This window comes from Schistocerca piceifrons, chromosome 5 (genome assembly GCF_021461385.2).
Source record: "Schistocerca piceifrons isolate TAMUIC-IGC-003096 chromosome 5, iqSchPice1.1, whole genome shotgun sequence".
Classification (NCBI taxonomy): Eukaryota; Metazoa; Arthropoda; class Insecta; order Orthoptera; family Acrididae; genus Schistocerca; species Schistocerca piceifrons.
In genome coordinates, this window is record NC_060142.1 from 48,801,114 (window position 1) to 48,821,049 (window position 19,936).

At 43.6% G+C, this 19,936-nt stretch overlaps 1 protein-coding gene across 5 annotated transcripts in view; it reads right to left on the reverse strand.

Annotated features, from left to right (window-relative positions):
• Positions 1-19,936, reverse strand: part of LOC124798019 (protein MTSS 2) — a 337,387-nt gene that overhangs the window by 271,006 nt on the left and 46,445 nt on the right. For all 5 annotated transcript variants that reach the window (XM_047261225.1, XM_047261226.1, XM_047261221.1 and 2 more), the window contains exon 3: positions 12,359-12,432. In XM_047261225.1, coding sequence (XP_047117181.1) covers positions 12,359-12,432 — 74 coding nt within the window. The remainder of the gene's footprint in view (positions 1-12,358; positions 12,433-19,936) is intronic.

Below are 19,936 nucleotides of genomic sequence, written 5' to 3' on the forward strand. Positions count from 1 at the left end.
ATCTGTCAAATACCGCTTCCGCTTAATAGGGCTGCGCATACCGCTCACTGGGTAACATAACATTCAGTTGTATAAAGGAACACTTCGAAATTTCCAGCCTCCTCTTTCCTTTGTTCCACCTTGCTGTTTCTAAATAATTCGTTTTCATTAACTGTTCGCTGTCGAAATTTTCAAACGAATCGCTTATTATAAGATCTGTAGTAACAGCATGTTACTGATTGCAAGCACAGTCTGAGGTTGATCTCTCTGGGACAGGTCTTGCATTTGTACATATTATACCTCCCACTGACAGCTTAGTTTTAAGTTTATACATTTTCAATAACATCCACATGAACGATGTTTCATTTTTTTAAATATATGGCGCCTTGAGACTTTACTAGTTATATTAAAAAACTAGAAACCCGCCTCGACTGCGAAAAAAGCACCTAGCGTTTACCTAGGTTTCGGCGTAGATAACTACACCTTCTTCAGGACAATAAAATCCACAAGTGCCAAAGAAGACCTTTGTCAATGATTAAAAGAACACCATAGCTATACATTTATAAACGAAAAAAGGGGGAACACAGTTTATGGTGGGTCATGGCCCATCGAACATAGGCCGGTGTAAGGTGGAGGTTACACCATTAAGTTAAGTAACGATTTAGACTTCGTACATATGTACTGTTTGTGTTCCCTTTTTTCGTTTATAAATGTATAGCTATGGTGTTCTTTTAATCATTGACAAAGGTCTTCTTAGGCACTTGTGGGTTTTATTATTCTGAAAAAGGTTTAGTTATCTACGCCGAAACCTAGGTGAACACTAGGTGCTTTTTTTCGCAGTCGAGGCGAGTTTCTAGTTTTGTAATATACTAACAAACATTGCTGACGCGCTGCAATGTTGAAGGTTCTTTACTAGTTAATTTTCGTTACGCCTTCAAACCTGTATTTCCAGCACTACACTTTTCGATAGCTTTGACCTATTCCTTCGACAACAGCTGCTAATTCGAAGGCAAAATATCAGGTCTCCAATGCACGAGATACTGATTTTACCCACACTATCGAGCAACTAGTTTCATTTGAATCAGTTTCAGGTACACAACTGAACAGCTAGATAAAGGCTAATATTGACACCCACATGCATGGGAAAAGGCTGCTAACTGACAGTGCAATAGAAGTAACATAGAAAATAATTTATTGCTCGTTACACACTCAACGAGTTTCGCACTGAAATTCGTTTAATTGTGCGGATGATAAAACAATTTCCAAACAAGCAATGCCTTGCGCCAGCAGTACTACTGAAATTTAGTTATTTTCAAAAACTAATACCAGTTAAACGCCACCTTCTGAACGTGAACAGTGCGGCTTGTTTCATCAATGATGCCCTTGTCCTGTTTGAGTAAGCGCTACACTGAGAGTGGAGATTTTGCATGATGCAGCTGCCAATTTCCCCTTGACTAACGCTGAGTCTTGCAGCTTCGCCACAGGCACACTGACTGCGGAAGTGTGGATCACGCGCTATTATGCGTCACAGCGCGCGTGAAGCAGCCAGTGAATAACGGCAAACGTCCAGAGTCCAGCACAAAACTTTATCAACGTTGTCTCCTTTTGTCTCAAACGGGATGGGTCGACGAAGTAAGTGGTGACGAGTTTGATGGGGATATCGGGTGTAGGGGTAGGGGGCGGGGGAAGTGAAGTGTGACGTACGGACGGAAGGGATACAGTTAGGCAAAGTGCAAAATTGTTCACCTGATTCCTACCAGTCTGATCACTTATGAAATTTCTAGCAAAATTCAGTCAAACAGCGTTTGTTGAGTTCGAGTAACTACATAGCACTGCACGTTGGAAACAGCAACGGAGGGGGTTTCTAACACATCATTTCACTTTTCCACATGCACTTAGTGGTGTTAAGCGTGTTTAACACGAATTATCTGTGCACTATGTGTGACTCGAACGATGGTCAGTTTACACAGTATGCACGGGGCCTGTCAACTTTTTCCACTTGCTCATGAGTCATCTGAAGTGGTAGTGGACAGAACTTCGCCAAGCTCCTGTAGCAATACTTCAGATGGTTCATATGAGGAACCAGATACGACGTACGAGGTCTACGACCAAAACTGTAGTTATTTGGTTCCTTGGTGTCGCAGCTAGTGTTAAGAATCATGACAGACGCTATATCCTCTTAGAACTCCGAACAGGAAAAAGGCTTTGATTTTTCATCGAGCTTTGCTGTTCGTCTAGCACTTAAGATGCTAACAACTGTCGTTCATACAGCTACAACAGTTCTTTTGAAGAGTATTGACCAACGCAAAAAGCGGGTTTGCCCTTCCATGAAACTGATACCGCTTCTGTACGTTTTCTGTACTTTACAAATGGCAGCATATTCCTAAAAACTAAACTAAGATAAACCTTAAAAAATTAGAAAAATTTCAACTGTGCAAGCGTTCTCACCGAAAGCTACTACATCTTTTTAGGTTATTGTTTTAAATACGTTAGTATATATGTAACCATAAAAGCTCTCTTCTCAGTTCCGAATACCTACATACGAAACAAATCGCTCTCCTCAGGGCAAAAACGTTGAAGTTCAGAAATAGGAACAAAGAGTAGGCGTCTTACAGGAAAAAGTGACGACTTTATTAGAGTAAATGGGTATGAGCAAACTTTGAGTGCTTCAAGTAAGAAGCAGTTTTTTTCCATCTCGACTTAACAAGCACAAATATAAATAACTCATCAGGTAGATGGATATGGGTGTCAAATGAAGCTTCTTGGCAGATTAAAACTGTGTGCAGGACCGAGATTCGAACTCGGGAACTTTGCCTTTCGCGGGCAAGTGCTCTATGGGGGTCACCTGTTAAGCTGGGAAATTGCACTTACACCCCTATGCCCAAAGAGCAAACTTTCGTCTACAGCGCATCTCTATCTTTAGCGCAGTTAGACATTTATGGGTGCAGTGAGATAATGAAAAAATTACGCGTGACTGTGGTTAGCTGTGTCAGTCGATTTAATGCAATTTTTTGCGGCATGTCATTCGGCTATCTGCGCAAAACTGCAACGCTGTCACATGATAACAAGAGCGCAATGAATCTTGAGACAGTTCCTCGTTTACTGCGCTGGGGAACGGGAGAAGCAATTCTGCGGGCAGACAATGAAGTGCACACAGCGCCCTGCAAATGAGAACGTGACCTCGCTTTAATGGCACCCGAAGCGCGCTCCGAAAGAGCCACGGGCCAGTAATTTCTGCTGCGTCGAAAGACACCTTCCGGCACTGGAAAAACTTCGTGATGTCGCATTCCTTTGGACGGAAAATAAGGGTTTTTTCGCCTTATTATATTTCCTCCATAGCACAGGAGGAACTGCAGCGAAAACGCAATCTAAAATAGTTTCTTTTATTTATGGGCAGCTGCTTATCGCCCAAACGAATGAGTGCGAAAGTTTCTTTCCTATTTCCTATATTTCGCTACCATCTGCATCACTAAACGGCTAAAACGGTGCACGTCGCCTATGTAATGCCTTCCAGGGGCAATAAATATTTAATTTTCAGTGTTCCATAAAAGTAATGCCCGAATTTAAGATGCTGTGTATCTTTCAGTGCGAGGTACAATGTTACGTTAATAGTTAACACAGTAAGTCGAGTATTAAAGTAACTGCGTATACAGAGTGTAGCGGATAGAAATATAGATATTTCCACTGGTGACTAGGGCGTTGTACTCAGTATTTAGTTCATTCGAAGACTATTACTTATAGCTATTAAAAGACTGATGTTTTTAGGGTCGTTAGTAACTCTTACTATATGTGGCAAGAGCGAGGCATAATGCTTATTTTACCCTGGCCACCAGATCAGGCGGCGAGATGTGGATTCAAAGCGGTTAGTCTAGACTGACAGGCGTAGTTCACTTAGGGCACAGTTACGGCTGTGCAGAAAACATCAGGTTGTAACAGTGTTACTAGTTTGAGCAAAGACTGTTCCAACAAGAGGAAAAAAAAATTCAACCAACACACTGATGTGTGTACTTAATAAGGTACCACACACAAAAATCTCTGCACTTACACCCGTTAGGTCCTATTTATCTTTTAGTGTAATGTGATGTCCATTACATCAGCATATTGCATTGTGGTTTCTTGCAGTAGCCAAAGGTGGTCGTGTCCTATGTTAACATCGTGAAGCGTAAATTGGTGAAAAATCCACTGAGCACACCCTCTTATCTGTATGTGCAGATGGTGCTGACATATGGACACGTGGCGGAAAAACCCGCGACATAACGCGAGAAACATGATTGGCAGTGAACGACGAGCAGTGCTTTGCGGTGCCTACCGAAGAGCGCTGAACTCTATGACAAGAAGTTTACCGACATTGTCAACGGCCGTAACAAACGAGGACTATTTGATCTTACTCTGAGCGTAGACGCTGCCTGAAATGTTTCTATCAATGTATAAGGACTTATGTGATTGTCACTAGTCAGAACGTTACCGTAAAATGGTCTGTCGTTCGTTGGACTTGTGTTATTCAAATATAGACGAATCATCGATGAAAGGAGTAAACTGATTACTTCAGTAGTGGTAAGTAGTGAAGAATTTTCTCTTAGCATTACGCTGCAGGAAAAAGTAGTCCGACGAAATCAAGTTCGTACATAACTGGACAACGAGAACTTTTTGAATGGCGACCGAAATTGTCTATCATTAGCAAAAAGGTAACCATTGGCTTTGAGTGACAGATTCAACGGGATGTTACGTGTACGTAAAAACACCACACACACACACACACACACACACACACACACACACACACAGAGAGAGAGAGAGAGAGAGAGAGAGAGAGAGAGAGAGAGAGACTGTCTGACCCCAATCTCGACGCGCAAATTACGCAGAGTATATTCATACCGAGAATGAAAGCATTTAGTGACTTCGAATAAATTTTAAACACAACGTTTTTTTCTCTCTTCCATACTCTAAGCCGAATATTTAACTCATCTGTAAAGAAATCATGCGTCTGAGGCTGTTTTATACGAATATTCTTTTATGCTTTAAAGAATCGTGTAGCTGAGGCAAGGGGGAGAATTTACTGATCAACGTCTGAAGTTACACCATGTTTCTGAATCATGTAGGATTATTACGTTTTCAAACTCTATAATCGGTGAAGAAGCCACACATGCTACGATAAGAACCTCCCATATAGCAGCATACAACAAGACTTTCGATGCGTCCATGACAAATAACATTTAAGGTGGCTTTTACTTATGTTCGAAGTTCAGTATTATTTGCTACTGGACGTGCGTAACGGGGAATCCGTCGATCCAGGACATTCCACATATGACGCATAAGCAACATGTCACGTGACCGTGGGAATTAAATGTGATTAGGCTGCAGAATTCCGGTTTGCAATGAGATCATTATGCACAACCTATGATGAAGACTGGATACAACAAGAAGTCTGTCGGGTTATTTTCAAAGGTCTCAAACTTGTGAGTAAGAGGAATCACCTGGATGGCCTGACCCTGTCTCTTCCGTATTTCACCTCGTGTGTTTTGAAAGAGTGAGTTACTGAAATGGCCCCTGTATTCTGAAGCCTAAGACGAACGGTACTAGAAGCATTTGGACAAAGGCGTATGTGCTGGCAGTTTTTGCTATTTTATGGGCGGGGTCGTTAACGTCCGAGTGAATTTTTTTACAGCTATTTTTAGTTATGTTACTAACCAAATCACTTAGAAATACATGAAGGAAGGTAACTTCGCACTGTATCATATATTTGGGCTGTTTACCGTTCCATTCGCGTATGGAGCGGGGAAGTATGTTTCCTTAACACCTACAAGTATAAATCTTCGCGATCCTTTTGAAGCGATTCCTCATTTACTAGTGGGTTTTGGCATTTCTTAAATTCGCTTTCACGATATTGTTGGCGTTTATCTTCAAGCAATAAAACAGTTCAGATTTTTCGGTATCTCAGTGATGTTCACTCGCGTGCCAAACATGTGACCGTTCGTGCTGCCTTTCTCCTGTTAGTCGTACCTGAATTGGGTCCCGCACACTAAATCAATATTCTGGAAAACAAGAGTGATTTCTCAACAGCGTCCTTTGTACACTCACTGCATTTCCCCCAGCATCCTAACGATGAACCGTAGTCTGACACCTCCTTTACCTACAACTGAATCTTTGTAATCTTAGCATTTCAATCGCCTACAAATTATTACACCCAAGTAGGTTTACCAGTTCCATTGTTGGCTCGTTGATATTCTAGGCTATTATACCCTGAAACCACATTACGATGTGACTGAATATTTGGCCAATTTTTTCCAGACAGCACTCCATTATAGATAACTGCATCATCCGTGAAAAGATTACGTTACTGTTACTGTCACCATAAATCAGGATTCACAAGAAAAACTGAAAGAATAAGTGAAACCACTGAAATACCGTAAAAAGATTAAACATCTCCGAACCCGTCACAGTAATTCAATTAAAATAGTTTGATGATGCAATTTAGAGTTACCTACCAAGGCTACACACTAAAACTTAGCATAAATAATAGAAATTTGCCGGAAGGCTAGTCTGCAGCCACATTCTATTGTGTAGTTTTGTTGACGAAACGGGTACACAATATATGGGGTACTGACCGATTCACGCCACTTTGTCCTCTCGTCTGAAACTGAGCAATGAGTCCGCTGGCTGCAAGGGGTGTGTCCGCTAGTTCGCTCAAGTCCGGCGTCAGTGCCTGATAGACGTTAAGCCAACTGTCGAATGGTAAGTTTCTCCAACCACAAATACATACATTTCACTTTCAGTTATTCGTACAGCCTACGACCCATGACCACGTGATTTAAAAGCGAGGACATCACACTCACGAGGTCAAGTTACCACACTGCACTACCTAAGGTACTGTGCATGCCTCCTTGTCTGCTGTTTTTGCCACTTTATTATCCTGCAACTCAAGAAGAGAGTCACTTTCCCTAACCTCTGCAAGAGAGACGAGTAAGTTCTGGAAGCCCTAGACTGTTTGCTCTGCTGTGTAAGTGTATTCTATGGCTTGCAGAGAACAGGGAGTCAGCAGATCAGTTAATTTCAATTTGGTAAGAGTAACCCATCCCGATGCCACAAACTGAGCAACCAAATTTGTCAACCTTCTTGCTTCCAAAATTTTGCACATGGATGCACGTTCAGAGACCGTGAATAGTTACAATTTAAAGAAAACAGCCCTCGGTCACTAATTTTTAACGAATTAACCGGGTTTCAACACTGCTAGGTGTGCCTTCCTCAGAATTTAAATCAAAGAATGGTCTATAACATGGTCACAGAATTATGACTAAAAACGTATGATACAGAGTATAAGTACGGAATCATCGTGAAAGACTGGCAGTACTTATATGTAATTTATAAATTAATAAATATGCCAAAAAGGCATTAGTCACAAAGATATTTAAGATAAAAAAACTGTGATAGCGAGCCACTAAGGGCTGCTCGTTACTTGCGTGGTGCAGGTTGCATTCGGACTCACCTGGACCACGCAAGTAACGAGCAGCCCTCAGTGGCTCGCCATCACAGTTTTTTTATCTTAAATATCTTTGTGACTAATGCCTTTTTGGCATATTTATTAGTTTATAAATTACATATAAGTACTGCCAGTCTTTCACGATGATTCCGTACTTATATATGTTTTTAGTCATAATTCTGTGACTATGTTATAGACCATTTTTTGATTTAAATTCTGAGGGGGATACTCCTAGCAGTGTTGAAACCCGGTTAATTCGTTAAAAATTAGTGACCGAGAGCTGTTTTCTTTAATTGCTTCTTGCTACCACCTGAGTTCTAGGGATGAAAGTCTACGAATGTCTTGAAGGCAAGGCATTCCACTTCTGACTAGAATACTTCCCTGATATAACATTCGCCACTGGCAGCATCCTCAATTCAAAACAAGTGGTTTAGCCCAATCTGCACGTTCTCCACATTTAGCACAATAATTACTGCGAACAATCAGGTATTACGCACTACTAGCGGGCGCTAGTAAGAACTTCCTCAACAACAAAATTAGCAGGAATGAACACCAAATTCCTCATTTTTGCGAGCTTATCTGACTGGTCCGTGATAGAAATGGCGGCTACAGGTCGCGTGTCTATACTAACCCAGGATGGTTTCTGAAATAGCGTCAAGATTAATTTAAGCGATCGACTGGTATTACTCTGAAACATGCTTGTTTTTCTGAGCCGTACTCCGCCCGGCATCGACATCTTTGCGAAGCCTGTCCGCCTCTTTCATCGCAGCCGTCCAAAGATCTCTCTGGACAGCTCTCGGCACGGAGAGCAGAGCGCCCCGCAGATAGGACGCGGACGCCTGGGCGTGGCACGACGCGAGATAAGATTGGCTCAGCGGACGCTCCCAGCCACCATAGCGTCCGGATTCGTATCGGCTCCGGCACAGCGCTCTACCAATGGCGTCCCATCCGTTGCGCTTACCATGACACGCCCCCAATTCTAATCCTCCTGGTAGATATTATCAATCACTTTACCAACCAGCGTTGCAACTAACGCAGTAATATAGTCATGTGAATATGGAAAAAAAAGGCGAGACGGGTTTTCGATTATAAACAATTTTACAAAGTCACAATGCCAAGATAGCAATTATTCTAAGATATTCCTCTCTTCCACAATATCTACAGAAAAACATATGAAATTAAAGTTTAGCTGTACATATCACGAGAAGAACAATAGTGTTACATGGACTGACCGCCAGATTTGTCATCTGATAGTTAGTGCATAAGCTAAGTATTTTTTTTTCTTGAATCAAATACTCTAGGGTACTCATACAACACTGATATTTCCATGAGTTAATATTCAAACATCGAACAAATTTAATACAAAACATGAAAAAAATTACTTTTGTTTACGTCGAGGGATGAACAAGTGCTTCACAAAAGGGACTATTTATCGTATTTCTTGAAATACAGTGTCTTCAATACTGTTAGAAATTTACATGTTGTAAGCTGAAACACACTTAAATAATTTAAAACCACAACATCTGTTGAAAGGTGGGCCACAAGATGTGTACTTTTACTGTATATCTGGCACAACTATTCCATTCCCGAGATTTGTAGTGTGCTTTCTGAGTACTATGTACATTCAGTGACCATGTCCACGCAGACATTGAGCGATACTGTTAGGCACAGGAAGTTACTTTCGAAATGCGAGCAATATTGGTTTATGTCCGACACTTTCCATCCAGTATGCATTTTTACTTGTAATGTTGACTGTGGTAATGTTGCACCACTAGTAATACGTCAATAACAAGTACTCATGTCCGTGGGGAAGAGATCATCTGGCAAAGATGATTCGTGATGTGCGGTAATTACTTATTTTATTTTGGTATTCCTTGAACCTCATAAAAGTATTTTTGTCGTCTTATATTCAATTTCTCTCTTGTCTGGCACTGGAATCTATGATGTTTCGGTGAATTAGTTCCATGCAATTATCCAGTCGTGTCTATTACTAGATTCCCCCCCCCCCCTCCCTCCTTTCATTTGAGAGTAACTGTTGCATCTTAAGTCAACCATATGCCTTATTCATATCGAGACCTGCCCCCGGTGATTCATTCCTTTAACCATCCTTCATCTGCAGTCATAAGCAACGAGTCAGGATGTGCGTCCAACCATTCTTTTCTCCTTGGATCGTTGCACAACGTCCACATTAGATATTCCCAAATCTCTTAACACTGCAAAGCCTTACACTCTTTTTCCTATCCTCCAAACCGCCCCCATTACGAATCACATTGACCTGAGTACAGATTTTCGAAGATTAAACAGGTCGTACACAACATTTTGCAGACCGTTCCGTTCATTAGCTTAACCAAGTGAACCTTGCGACAAACAGTTTATGAGATTTTTGTTCCCTTAATAAGGCTGCTACACCACGATTTCCAGCGTGATCCTCCAACGCTTTACCCCGAAACAGCTACAAATAATCTCGACCAGTTATGTCGAATGACAACTCTTGCGTAGCAAGGCCTCTTCGTGATTTAACAGAGGGGTCGGCAATGCACAGACGCCAATTTTACCCTTTCTTTACATCTTTTACATGCAGTGATACTGCCTACTTCACTGATTTACCATTGATTATGTCAACCAGTAGCGCCAAATGCGACACTGCACACTGTTCACGATTCACACTACCTACGTTGCTTGCTAATGTCATTCCGGAGCAGAGAACTTTAACTCGCCAGTACGTTCTGTTTTATAGTTGACTGGAAAAGAACTGTAGCAACCGTTTTCAGCCCCAACGATGGCTATACTGACTGCGATAGAGGAGACAATTATTGTATATGACAGTCACGTACTGCACGCATCATCCACTGAGGAGACGAAGGTCGTAGGGCAGCGATATGCACATATACAGATGGCAGTAGCATCGCGTATAAGAGGTATGACACGGAGTGCGTTTGTACTCAGGTGATTCAAGTGAAAAGGTTTCCGGCGTGATTATGGCCGCAGTATGGGAATTAACAAACTTTGAACGTCGAGTGGTAGTTGAGAGTTCGACGCATGGGGCACTCCACTTCGGAAAGCTTTAGGGCATTCCTATATTCCGAAATCCACAGTGCCAACGGCGTACCGGAATCAGCGAACTTCAACCGTTATCTCTCACCATGGTAATGCAGTGGCCGACGGATTTCACTTAACGACCGACAGCAGGGGCGTTAGCGTAGAGTTGTCAGAGCAAACCGCCAAGCAACACTGCGTGAAATAACCGCATAAATCAATGTGGGACGTACGATGAACGTATCCCTTAGGACAGTAGGGCGAAATTTAGCGTTAAAGGGCTACGGCAGCACACGACCGACGCGAGTGCCTTTGCTAACATTGCATCGCCTTCCACGCCCGTCCTGCTCGTGACAATATCGGCTGCACCCTAGACGACTGGAAAACCGTAGCCTGGTCAGATGAGTCCCGATTTCAGTCGGTAAGAGCTGATGGTACGGTTCGCGTTGGTGCAGACCCCACGAAGCTATGGACCCAAGTTGTCCACGACACACTTGCCAGCTGTTGGTGGCTCCACAATGGTGCGGGATGTGTTTTCATGGAATGAACTGGGTCTTCCGGTCCAACTGAACCGATAATTGACTGAAAATGGTTATGTTCGGCTACTTGGAGACCATTTGCACCCATCCATAGACTTCACGTTATCAAACAACGATGTCATGTCAGCAGGCCACAGTCTTTCGCGATTGATTTGAAGAACATCCTGGGCAATTCGAGCAAACTATTTTGGCATCCACAAGGCCCGACATGAGTCTCGTCGAAAAAATTATGGGAGATAATGGAGAGGTCAGTTTGTGAACAAAATCCCGCACCGGAAACACTTTCGCAATGGAGGACGGCTACAGAGGCTTCATGGCTCAATATTCTACAGTGAACTTCCAACGACTTGAGTCCGTGTCACGTCGAGCTGCTGCCCTATGTCGGGCAAAAGGAGGTCCGACACGATATTAGGAGGTACTCCTTCTCCACGTCATCGTACATGCGCATTCAAGTCACGTCCCGCCTTGTGCCTTCTTGGCTGTATCGGAGGATGGAGAAAGTTACTTCGCAGACTTCTGACCAACTAGTCTCTGTCAGCACAGCCTTCTGATCATTTCTGCAAATCAGCAGACAAGCTGGGTCGCTCCGCGAACTGAAATACGGAATTACACAAACTTACTTCAACTCGTTAAAATCCTACACCTCGGATTTGAGAGTGACATTCTTCCTGCGTTTCGGTAACGCAGCCGGAGCGGAAACGGCACGCGAAATTACGGTGGAACTACGGGACTCTAGGGCCCGCCTGATTGCCGCCATTCACTGCAGATTACGGCGGCGGCATTACTACGAAAGACGACGAACTTTGAGAACCCTTCGTCGTGGCGGCGGTGGAATCCGTCCAATCCCGGGTGGTGGTGGTGATGGCGGCGGCGAGCGCGCCAAATGAGAGGCGGCAGCTCCTTCATTACGTCCGCTCTATTTGGCGGCGCCATCGCGCCGGCGGCGAGACGGGACCACCACTGGAAAGTGACATCGCAGGGGCAACGTAATACGGTTTTACCGCAACAGATACTCTAATCAACGAGGGCGCGCGTCGAACTTTGCTTATTGGTCGAATTAACGCCCAGCAACGTGCCTTGAAACCGAGGTTGAGGGGAATAAACAGTGTGCTGGTTTCGTCACAAAGTTCTAGACGGCTTCATGGACCTCTGTGGAGTGTAACAAGGCCGCTACAGAGGTACAACCCTCCTACACCTGTCATAATACGATCAATGGAGAAATGAACTACCAATTTGCTGTTTAAGCGTCAAATATTCGATCATCGGTGAGTTTAGAGACAACAACAGCCAATCTAACTCTGCACAAATAGCACGTGGGCCAACTTACCTCTGGTGTTAGTGGCGGCGTCTGCAATCTTTTGGAAGGCATCCAGATAAGCGGCGATCGCCTGGATTGTTGCCCTGCAACAAGAAATCATTGTAATGCACATGCTGCTGTTTCCACACAGCCATGATTACTTGACCTAAAGTTACTGTAGAAATGGTACAGGAAGGCATAAAATGCAGCCTACATTAAACTCTAGATGATAGGCTATGAATAACAAACATTTATGTCTACATGATTACTCTGCAATTCACAATTAAGTACCTGGCAGAGGGTTCGTTGAAACACCTTCAAGCTATTACTCTACCTTAATGCTCTGTACCAGCGCGCTTAAACCTTTCCGTGCGAGCTCTGATTCATTTTATTATCATCTCATTACTCCCGATGTACGTGGGTGCCAATAACATTCACACACTGAGGAGGAGGTTAGTCATCATTAAAATTTCCATGACTAAACCCTGCTGCAGCGAAAAACGCCTCTGTAATGACTGCCAACCCAATTCGCGTATCCTAGCAGTACTCCAGAAGAGGATGAACAAACGCTGTGAAAGCAGTCTTCTTCGTAATTCTATTGCATTTTTTACATGTTCTGCAATAAATCGCAGTCCCTGGTTTGCTTTACCGACAACATTATCTATGCGATCGTTCCAGTTCAAGTTATTCGTAATTTTAATCCCTGAATACTTAGTTGAAGTTACAGGCTTTAAATTTACACGATTTATAGTGCAACCGAAATATGGCGGATTCCAGAACAAATGAAATCACGCTATTTCAGGGCACTAAATGTAACAAACCGTTCACGTGCAGTTACAATCAACACAGATAATCACTTCTGGTCAGCTCATGTGCAGCATGAGACTGGCACTGAAATCTATGTTACTTTGTTAATTTGAGGGACAATACTACTGTCACGTTGTATGCCTATCACAAAAAATCACATTCTTAAGATTTGAGCTTGCGAAGTAGAGATTAGAAAGAAAGTATTTTATATATTACCGCTTTCTGACACGAACTTTTTTCGTAAAACCTGGAAAGGTTATTCAGACGACCTCTTATTCGTAGAACAGGCCCCTCCCCATTATATCAACTTTAAAACTTTTGGAGACAGCCTTGCCTTGAATTTAGGAAGTCAAGCTTCTGCCGACCGAAAGAGCTGAGTTGCTGCTGGTGATATTACTATCGTTACAGATAAAAAGCTTTTAACACTTTCTCAGTGTTGAAGATTAAGTTTCTGTTTCAATAGTTTGGCGCCTGCGCTATTGTACTGCCACGTCGTCAAACGACAGGGCTTTCTTTTCCTACGTCATCACTTTTAGACTAGAGCGTGTGCGCACACTGTCTCTAATAAACTTATGTCCGCAAATAATTCCTTACATTCATAACCATTGGCGTGAGCAAGTCGTAGTAAAATCAGATTTAAATACTCAATGTATCTGTAGATTGTTAGTGAAAAAAAATATCATCAACCACAGGGCGCATGAAAACCGCAGTGCTCCCCTAAGCGTTTTCCTAAAAGGTCTTTCCTTCTCACAGCTTGTGAACTAATTAATTTAGTAAGCACACGAGTTAAACAACGTAATTTTGAATACAAAGTAAGGACATTAATTTGGGATTCCCAAATGCAAAGCATGTGGTTTAAGTTTTTGAATGGTCCTGTTGGAGATGTACCCCGTTGCCTTCTTTTGACTTGGCTTACTGTGCCGGTTATAAGGGGACCTACAGTTTAACATGGATCTGTAACTACGGGGCGATTCTTCATTTTTCACATGAACATCGCCTGAGATGAAAGAAGTGGTGACAAAAAAAACCGAAGACTGACTGGGTATTGAATCCTATGTATCTTGCAATTTGCGGTCTGACGCTTTACAAATGAGTCACACAGTCATTCTGCGAATGACTAAGAAGTAGAAATTTTGAAGATACTCTAATCCAAACAAACCATAAAAATGGATGTACCTATGCACGTTTGTACGTCTCTACCACAACTCCTCCTAAACCACTGGACCGATTTCAGCCAAACTTGGAACACTAATTTACTATCTGGAAAGAATCATAGTGGGAATAATCACCTAATCAAGAGAGTGGCGGTGAAAACTCAGTTACGCCCACGGCGCGAGAATACCAATCTTTTAGTTATCCACAATTTGAGACTTTACACATAAATGCAAACCTTTACGGAACTTTTTCTCACTGACGACCCACAAAAACGAAAGGAAAACAATCTGTCGCTTACTAAATCTTCGCTGTTCGTGAAGGGAAACAGCCACATGAAGCGTGAAGTTTTAATTTATCACTTCTTTACAACTAACTGTATTCGTGGCATTTTGCAGGCAGTATTCACATACCACTGAATACACCAGAAAAATTACATCTTGTACGACACTTAGTTTAGGAGACACGACATCATGGACACGGAATGCATTAAAAACTACCGCATCATAGAAGACGTTTAAATTTATTACTACTGTACTAATTCTATTCGCAACACTTTCCGCGCGTGCGTATCCGACCAAAGTCACGGTAAAAAGCTCATCCTAAGCACCTGGATCAAATTTGGTACACACACTAGTTACAATCTGGAGAGAAATACTTTTGAGGTAAGAACCACCAGCCTCCTATTACGGTAAATGCGATGACGTGGAGAGAGAAGAGGATGAGGAAATGGGCAGACAGCGAGGGAGGAGGAGGAGGAGGATGAGGATATGAGATGGTTAGAAGGGCGGTGGGGGGGGGGGGGGGGACGACGACACGGAGATGTGCTAATAGAAGATTGTAATAAATAAATACTAGGGTAACGCCAAGATTCTCAGCTAGTTTTACTAATAACTGGAGGACATTTGTCGACAAATTCCGATTAATATTCACTAAGAATGTCGTGATTAAAGAAGCAGCAGCAGAAGAATGTCATTAAAAAAGCAGCACCAACGCATCTTCCCACTGGAAAACACATCTCCGATGAGAATGTTGGTGTAGGCAAGGATAAATACACACTGACGTTTCTGCACACACGCGATCTCCTTAAAACAAGATTTTAAAGTTGCACACACGCCTTAATCAATTGATAACCTACGTCACCGATCAATTCGCGACCTGCTTGGCGGCTGTTATACAGGGCTATTACAAATGATTGAAGCGATTTCATAAATTCACTGCAGCTCCATTCATTGACATATGGTCACGACACACTACAGATACGTAGAAAAACTCAGTTTTGTTCGGCTGAAGCCGCACTTCAGGTTTCTGCCGCCAGAGCGCTCGAGAGCGCAGTTAGACAAAATGGCGACAGGAGCCGAGAAAGCGTATGTCGTGCTTGAAATGCACTCACATCAGTCAATCATAACAGTGCAACGACACTTCAGGACGAAGTTCAACAAAGATCCACCAACTGCTAACTCCATTCGGCGATGGTATGCGCAGTTTAAAGCTTCTGGATGCCTCTGTAAGGGGAAATCAACGGGTCGGCCTGCAGTGAGCGAAGAAACGGTTGAACGCGTGCGGGCAAGCTTCACGCGTAGCCCGCGGAAGTCGACGAATAAAGCAAGCAGGGAGCTAAACGTACCACAGCCGACGGTTTGGAAAAGACTAAAGCAGAAGCCTTACCGTTTACAATTGCTACAAGCCCTGACACCCGATGACAGTCAAACGCTTTGAATTTTCGGCGCGGTTGCAACAGCTCAAGAAGGAGAATGCGTTCAATGCGAAACTTGTTTTCAGCGATGACGCAACATTTTTTTCTTAATGGTGAAGTGAACAGACACAATGTGCGAATCTGGGCGGTAGAGAATCCTCACACATTGGTGCAGAAAATTCGCAATTCACCAAAAGTTAACGTGTTTTGTGCAATCTCACGGTTTAAAGTTTATGGCCCCTTTTTCTTCTGCGAAAAAAACATTACAGGACACGTGTATCTGGACATGCTGGAAAATTGGCTCATGCCACAACTGGACACCGACAGCGCCGACTTCATCTTTCAACAGGATGGTGCTCCACCGCACTTCCATCATGAGTTCGGCATTTCTTAAACAGGAGATTGGAAAACCGATGGATCGGTCGTGGTGGAGATCATGATCAGGAATTCATGTCATGGCCTCCACGCTCTCCCGACTTAACCCCATGCGATTTCTTTCTGTGGGATTATGTGAAAGAGTCAGTGTTTAAACCTCCTCTACGAAGAAACTTGCCAGAACTGCGAACTCGCATCAACGATGCTATCGAACTCGCATCAACGATGCTATCGAACTCGCATCAACGATGCTATCGAACTCGCATCAACGATGCTATCGAACTCGCATCAACGATGCTATCGAACTCGCATCAACGATGCTATCGAACTCGCATCAACGATGCTATCGAACTCGCATCAACGATGCTATCGAACTCGCATCAACGATGCTATCGAACTCGCATCAACGATGCTATCGAACTCGCATCAACGATGCTATCGAACTCGCATCAACGATGCTATCGAACTCGCATCAACGATGCTATCGAACTCGCATCAACGATGCTATCGAACTCGCATCAACGATGCTATCGAACTCGCATCAACGATGCTATCGAACTCGCATCAACGATGCTATCGAACTCGCATCAACGATGCTATCGAACTCGCATCAACGATGCTATCGAACTCGCATCAACGATGCTATCGAACTCGCATCAACGATGCTATCGAACTCGCATCAACGATGCTATCGAACTCGCATCAACGATGCTATCGAACTCGCATCAACGATGCTATCGAACTCGCATCAACGATGCTATCGAACTCGCATCAACGATGCTATCGAACTCGCATCAACGATGCTATCGAACTCATTGATGGGGACATGCTGCGCCGCCGAGTGTGGGAGGAACTTGATTATCGGCTTGATGTCTGCCGAATCAATAAAGGGGCACATATCGAACATTTGTGAATGCCTAAAAAAAACTTTGAGTTTTTGTATGTGTGTGCAAAGCATTGTGAAAATATCTCAAATAATAAAGTTATTGAAGAGCTGTGAAATCGCTTCAATCATTTGTAATAACCCTGTACATGTTGGAATGTCATGCCCACCTACTAGGTATAATCTACAGACAGGGCGACAAATTTTGAACTATACCAAATAAAATTGTCGTCTAAACGGGTTGCGTTAGGACGTTCGAACTGCACGGTTGGCCGCGGGGCATGATGGGAGTTAGTAAGCGCTGTATGGTTTGGCTTAACGACGAAGCCCACTTTCATTTGGATGGGTTCGTCAATAATCAAAATTGGCGCATTTGGGAGACTGAGAATACGCATTTCGCGATCGAAAAGTCTCTTCAGCCTCAACGGGTGATTATGTGGTGTGCAATGTCCAGTCACGGAATAATCCGTGCGATATTAGTTGATGGCAACGGTCATTACCGAACGGTACGTGAAGGTTGTGGAAGATGATTTATCACAGTTATCCGAAGTAGCCCTGATTTCGACAAGATGTGCTTAATGCGAGACGGAGTTCGACCCCATCGAAGCAGGAGAGTGTTTTATGACCTGGAGGAGCACTTTGGGAACCGTACTCTGGCTCTAGGGTACCCAGAGGCCACAAGCATGGGCCTCGATCGGCCGCCATATTCTCCGGATCTGAACACATGCGACTCCTTTTTGTTGGGCTGTATTAAACACAAGGTGTACAGCAATAACCCCAAAACCATTGATGAGCAGAAAACAGATATTCAGGAGGACATCGATAACTTCAATGTTCCGACACTTCAGTGGGTCCGCCGAATTTCGCTATTAGTCTGCGCCACATCATCGCGAATAATGGCAGGCATATCGAACATATCATAACCTAAATCCGAATATCTGTAATGGCGGTTACATGTTGAATGAAGTGTGTGCACGCCGCAGTTTGTACCTAATTTACGTTTTTTTTCATATAGTTCAATAATTGTCAACTGTATGAAAAATTACAAAATTTAAAACGTGTTTTATCGAGGACATTCGTTTACATCATCTAAGTCGTGGGAACTCTGTGTTATGTCTTTCTGAAGAGAAGAGGGAGCAGACCTGAATTCGCCTAAGCAAATGCGGAAAACCTCGGACTAACTGGTTTACTATGTGAACAGTTCTTTAACTGGTGACCGGACGTCGTCTCGAGTGGCCAGGTTACTTATCTCGCAATCTAACATGCACTGAGTAAAGATGTAATAGCAGGACTGACTGACACTTCAATTAATCCATATTTACGTTTGTCGTTATGAGAGGACTGCCGGGCCGTTTCCTTCAAAAGGCCATCGCCAATGCCTTCTCCCGGCCATTGCAATATCGTGGAGGCTGAAGGATAGTTGATACACAATAACCAGCCAAGAATTACACTACTGGCCATTAAAATTGCTACACCACTAAGATGACGTGCTACAGATGCGAAATTTAATCGACAGGAAGATGCTGTGATATGCAAATTCTTAGCTTTCCAGAGCATTCACGTGCTGACATGAGGAAAGTTTCCAACCGATGTCTCATACACAAACAGCAGTTGACCGGCGTTGCCTGGTGAAACGTCGCTGTGATGCCTCGTGTAAAGAAGAGAAATGCGTACCATCACGTTTCCGACTTTGATAAAGATCGGATTGTAGCCTATCGCGATTGCGGTTTATCGTATCGCGTCATTGCTGCTCGCGTTGGTCGAGATCCAATGACTGTTAGTAGAATATGGAATCGGTGGGTAAAGGAGTGTAATACAGAACGCCGTGCTGGATCCCAACGGCCTCGTGTCACTAGCAGTCGAAGTGACAGGCATGGCTGTAACGGATGGTGCAGCCACGTCTCGATCCCTGTATCAACAGATGGAGACGTTTGCAAGACAACAACCATCTGCACGAACAGTTCGACGGCGTTTGCAGCAGCATGGACTATCAGCTCGGAGATCACGGCTGCAGTTACCCTTGACACTGCATCACAGACAGGAGCGTCTGCGATGGTGTACTCAACGACGAACCTGGGTGCACGAATGGCAAAACGTCATTCTTTCGGATGAATCGAGGTTCTGTTTACAGCATCATGATGATCGCATCCGTGTTTGGCAACATCGCGGTGAACGCAAATGGGAAGCGTGTATTCGTCATAGCCATACTGGAGTATCACCCGGCGTGATGGTATGGTGTGCCATTGGTTACACGTCTGTCACCTCATGTTCGTATTCACGGCATTTTGAACAGTTCAGATGTTTACGACCAGTGGCTCTACCCTTCATTCGATACCTGCGAAAGCCTACATTTCAGCAGGATAATGCACGACCGCATGTTGCAGGTCCTGTACGGGCCTTTCTGGATACAGAAAATGTTCGACTGCTGCCCTGGCCAGCACATTCTCCAGATTTATCACCAATTGAAAACGTCTGGTCAATGGTGGCCGAGCAACTGGCTCGTCACAATACGCCAGTCACTACTCTTGATGAACTGTGGTATCGTGTTGAAGATGCATGGGCAGCTCCTGTACACGCCATCCAAGCTCTGTTTGCACAATACGCCAGTCACTACTCTTGATGAACTGTGTTATCGTGTTGAAGCTGCATGGTCAGCTCCTGTACACGCCATCCAAGCTCTGTTTGCACAATACGC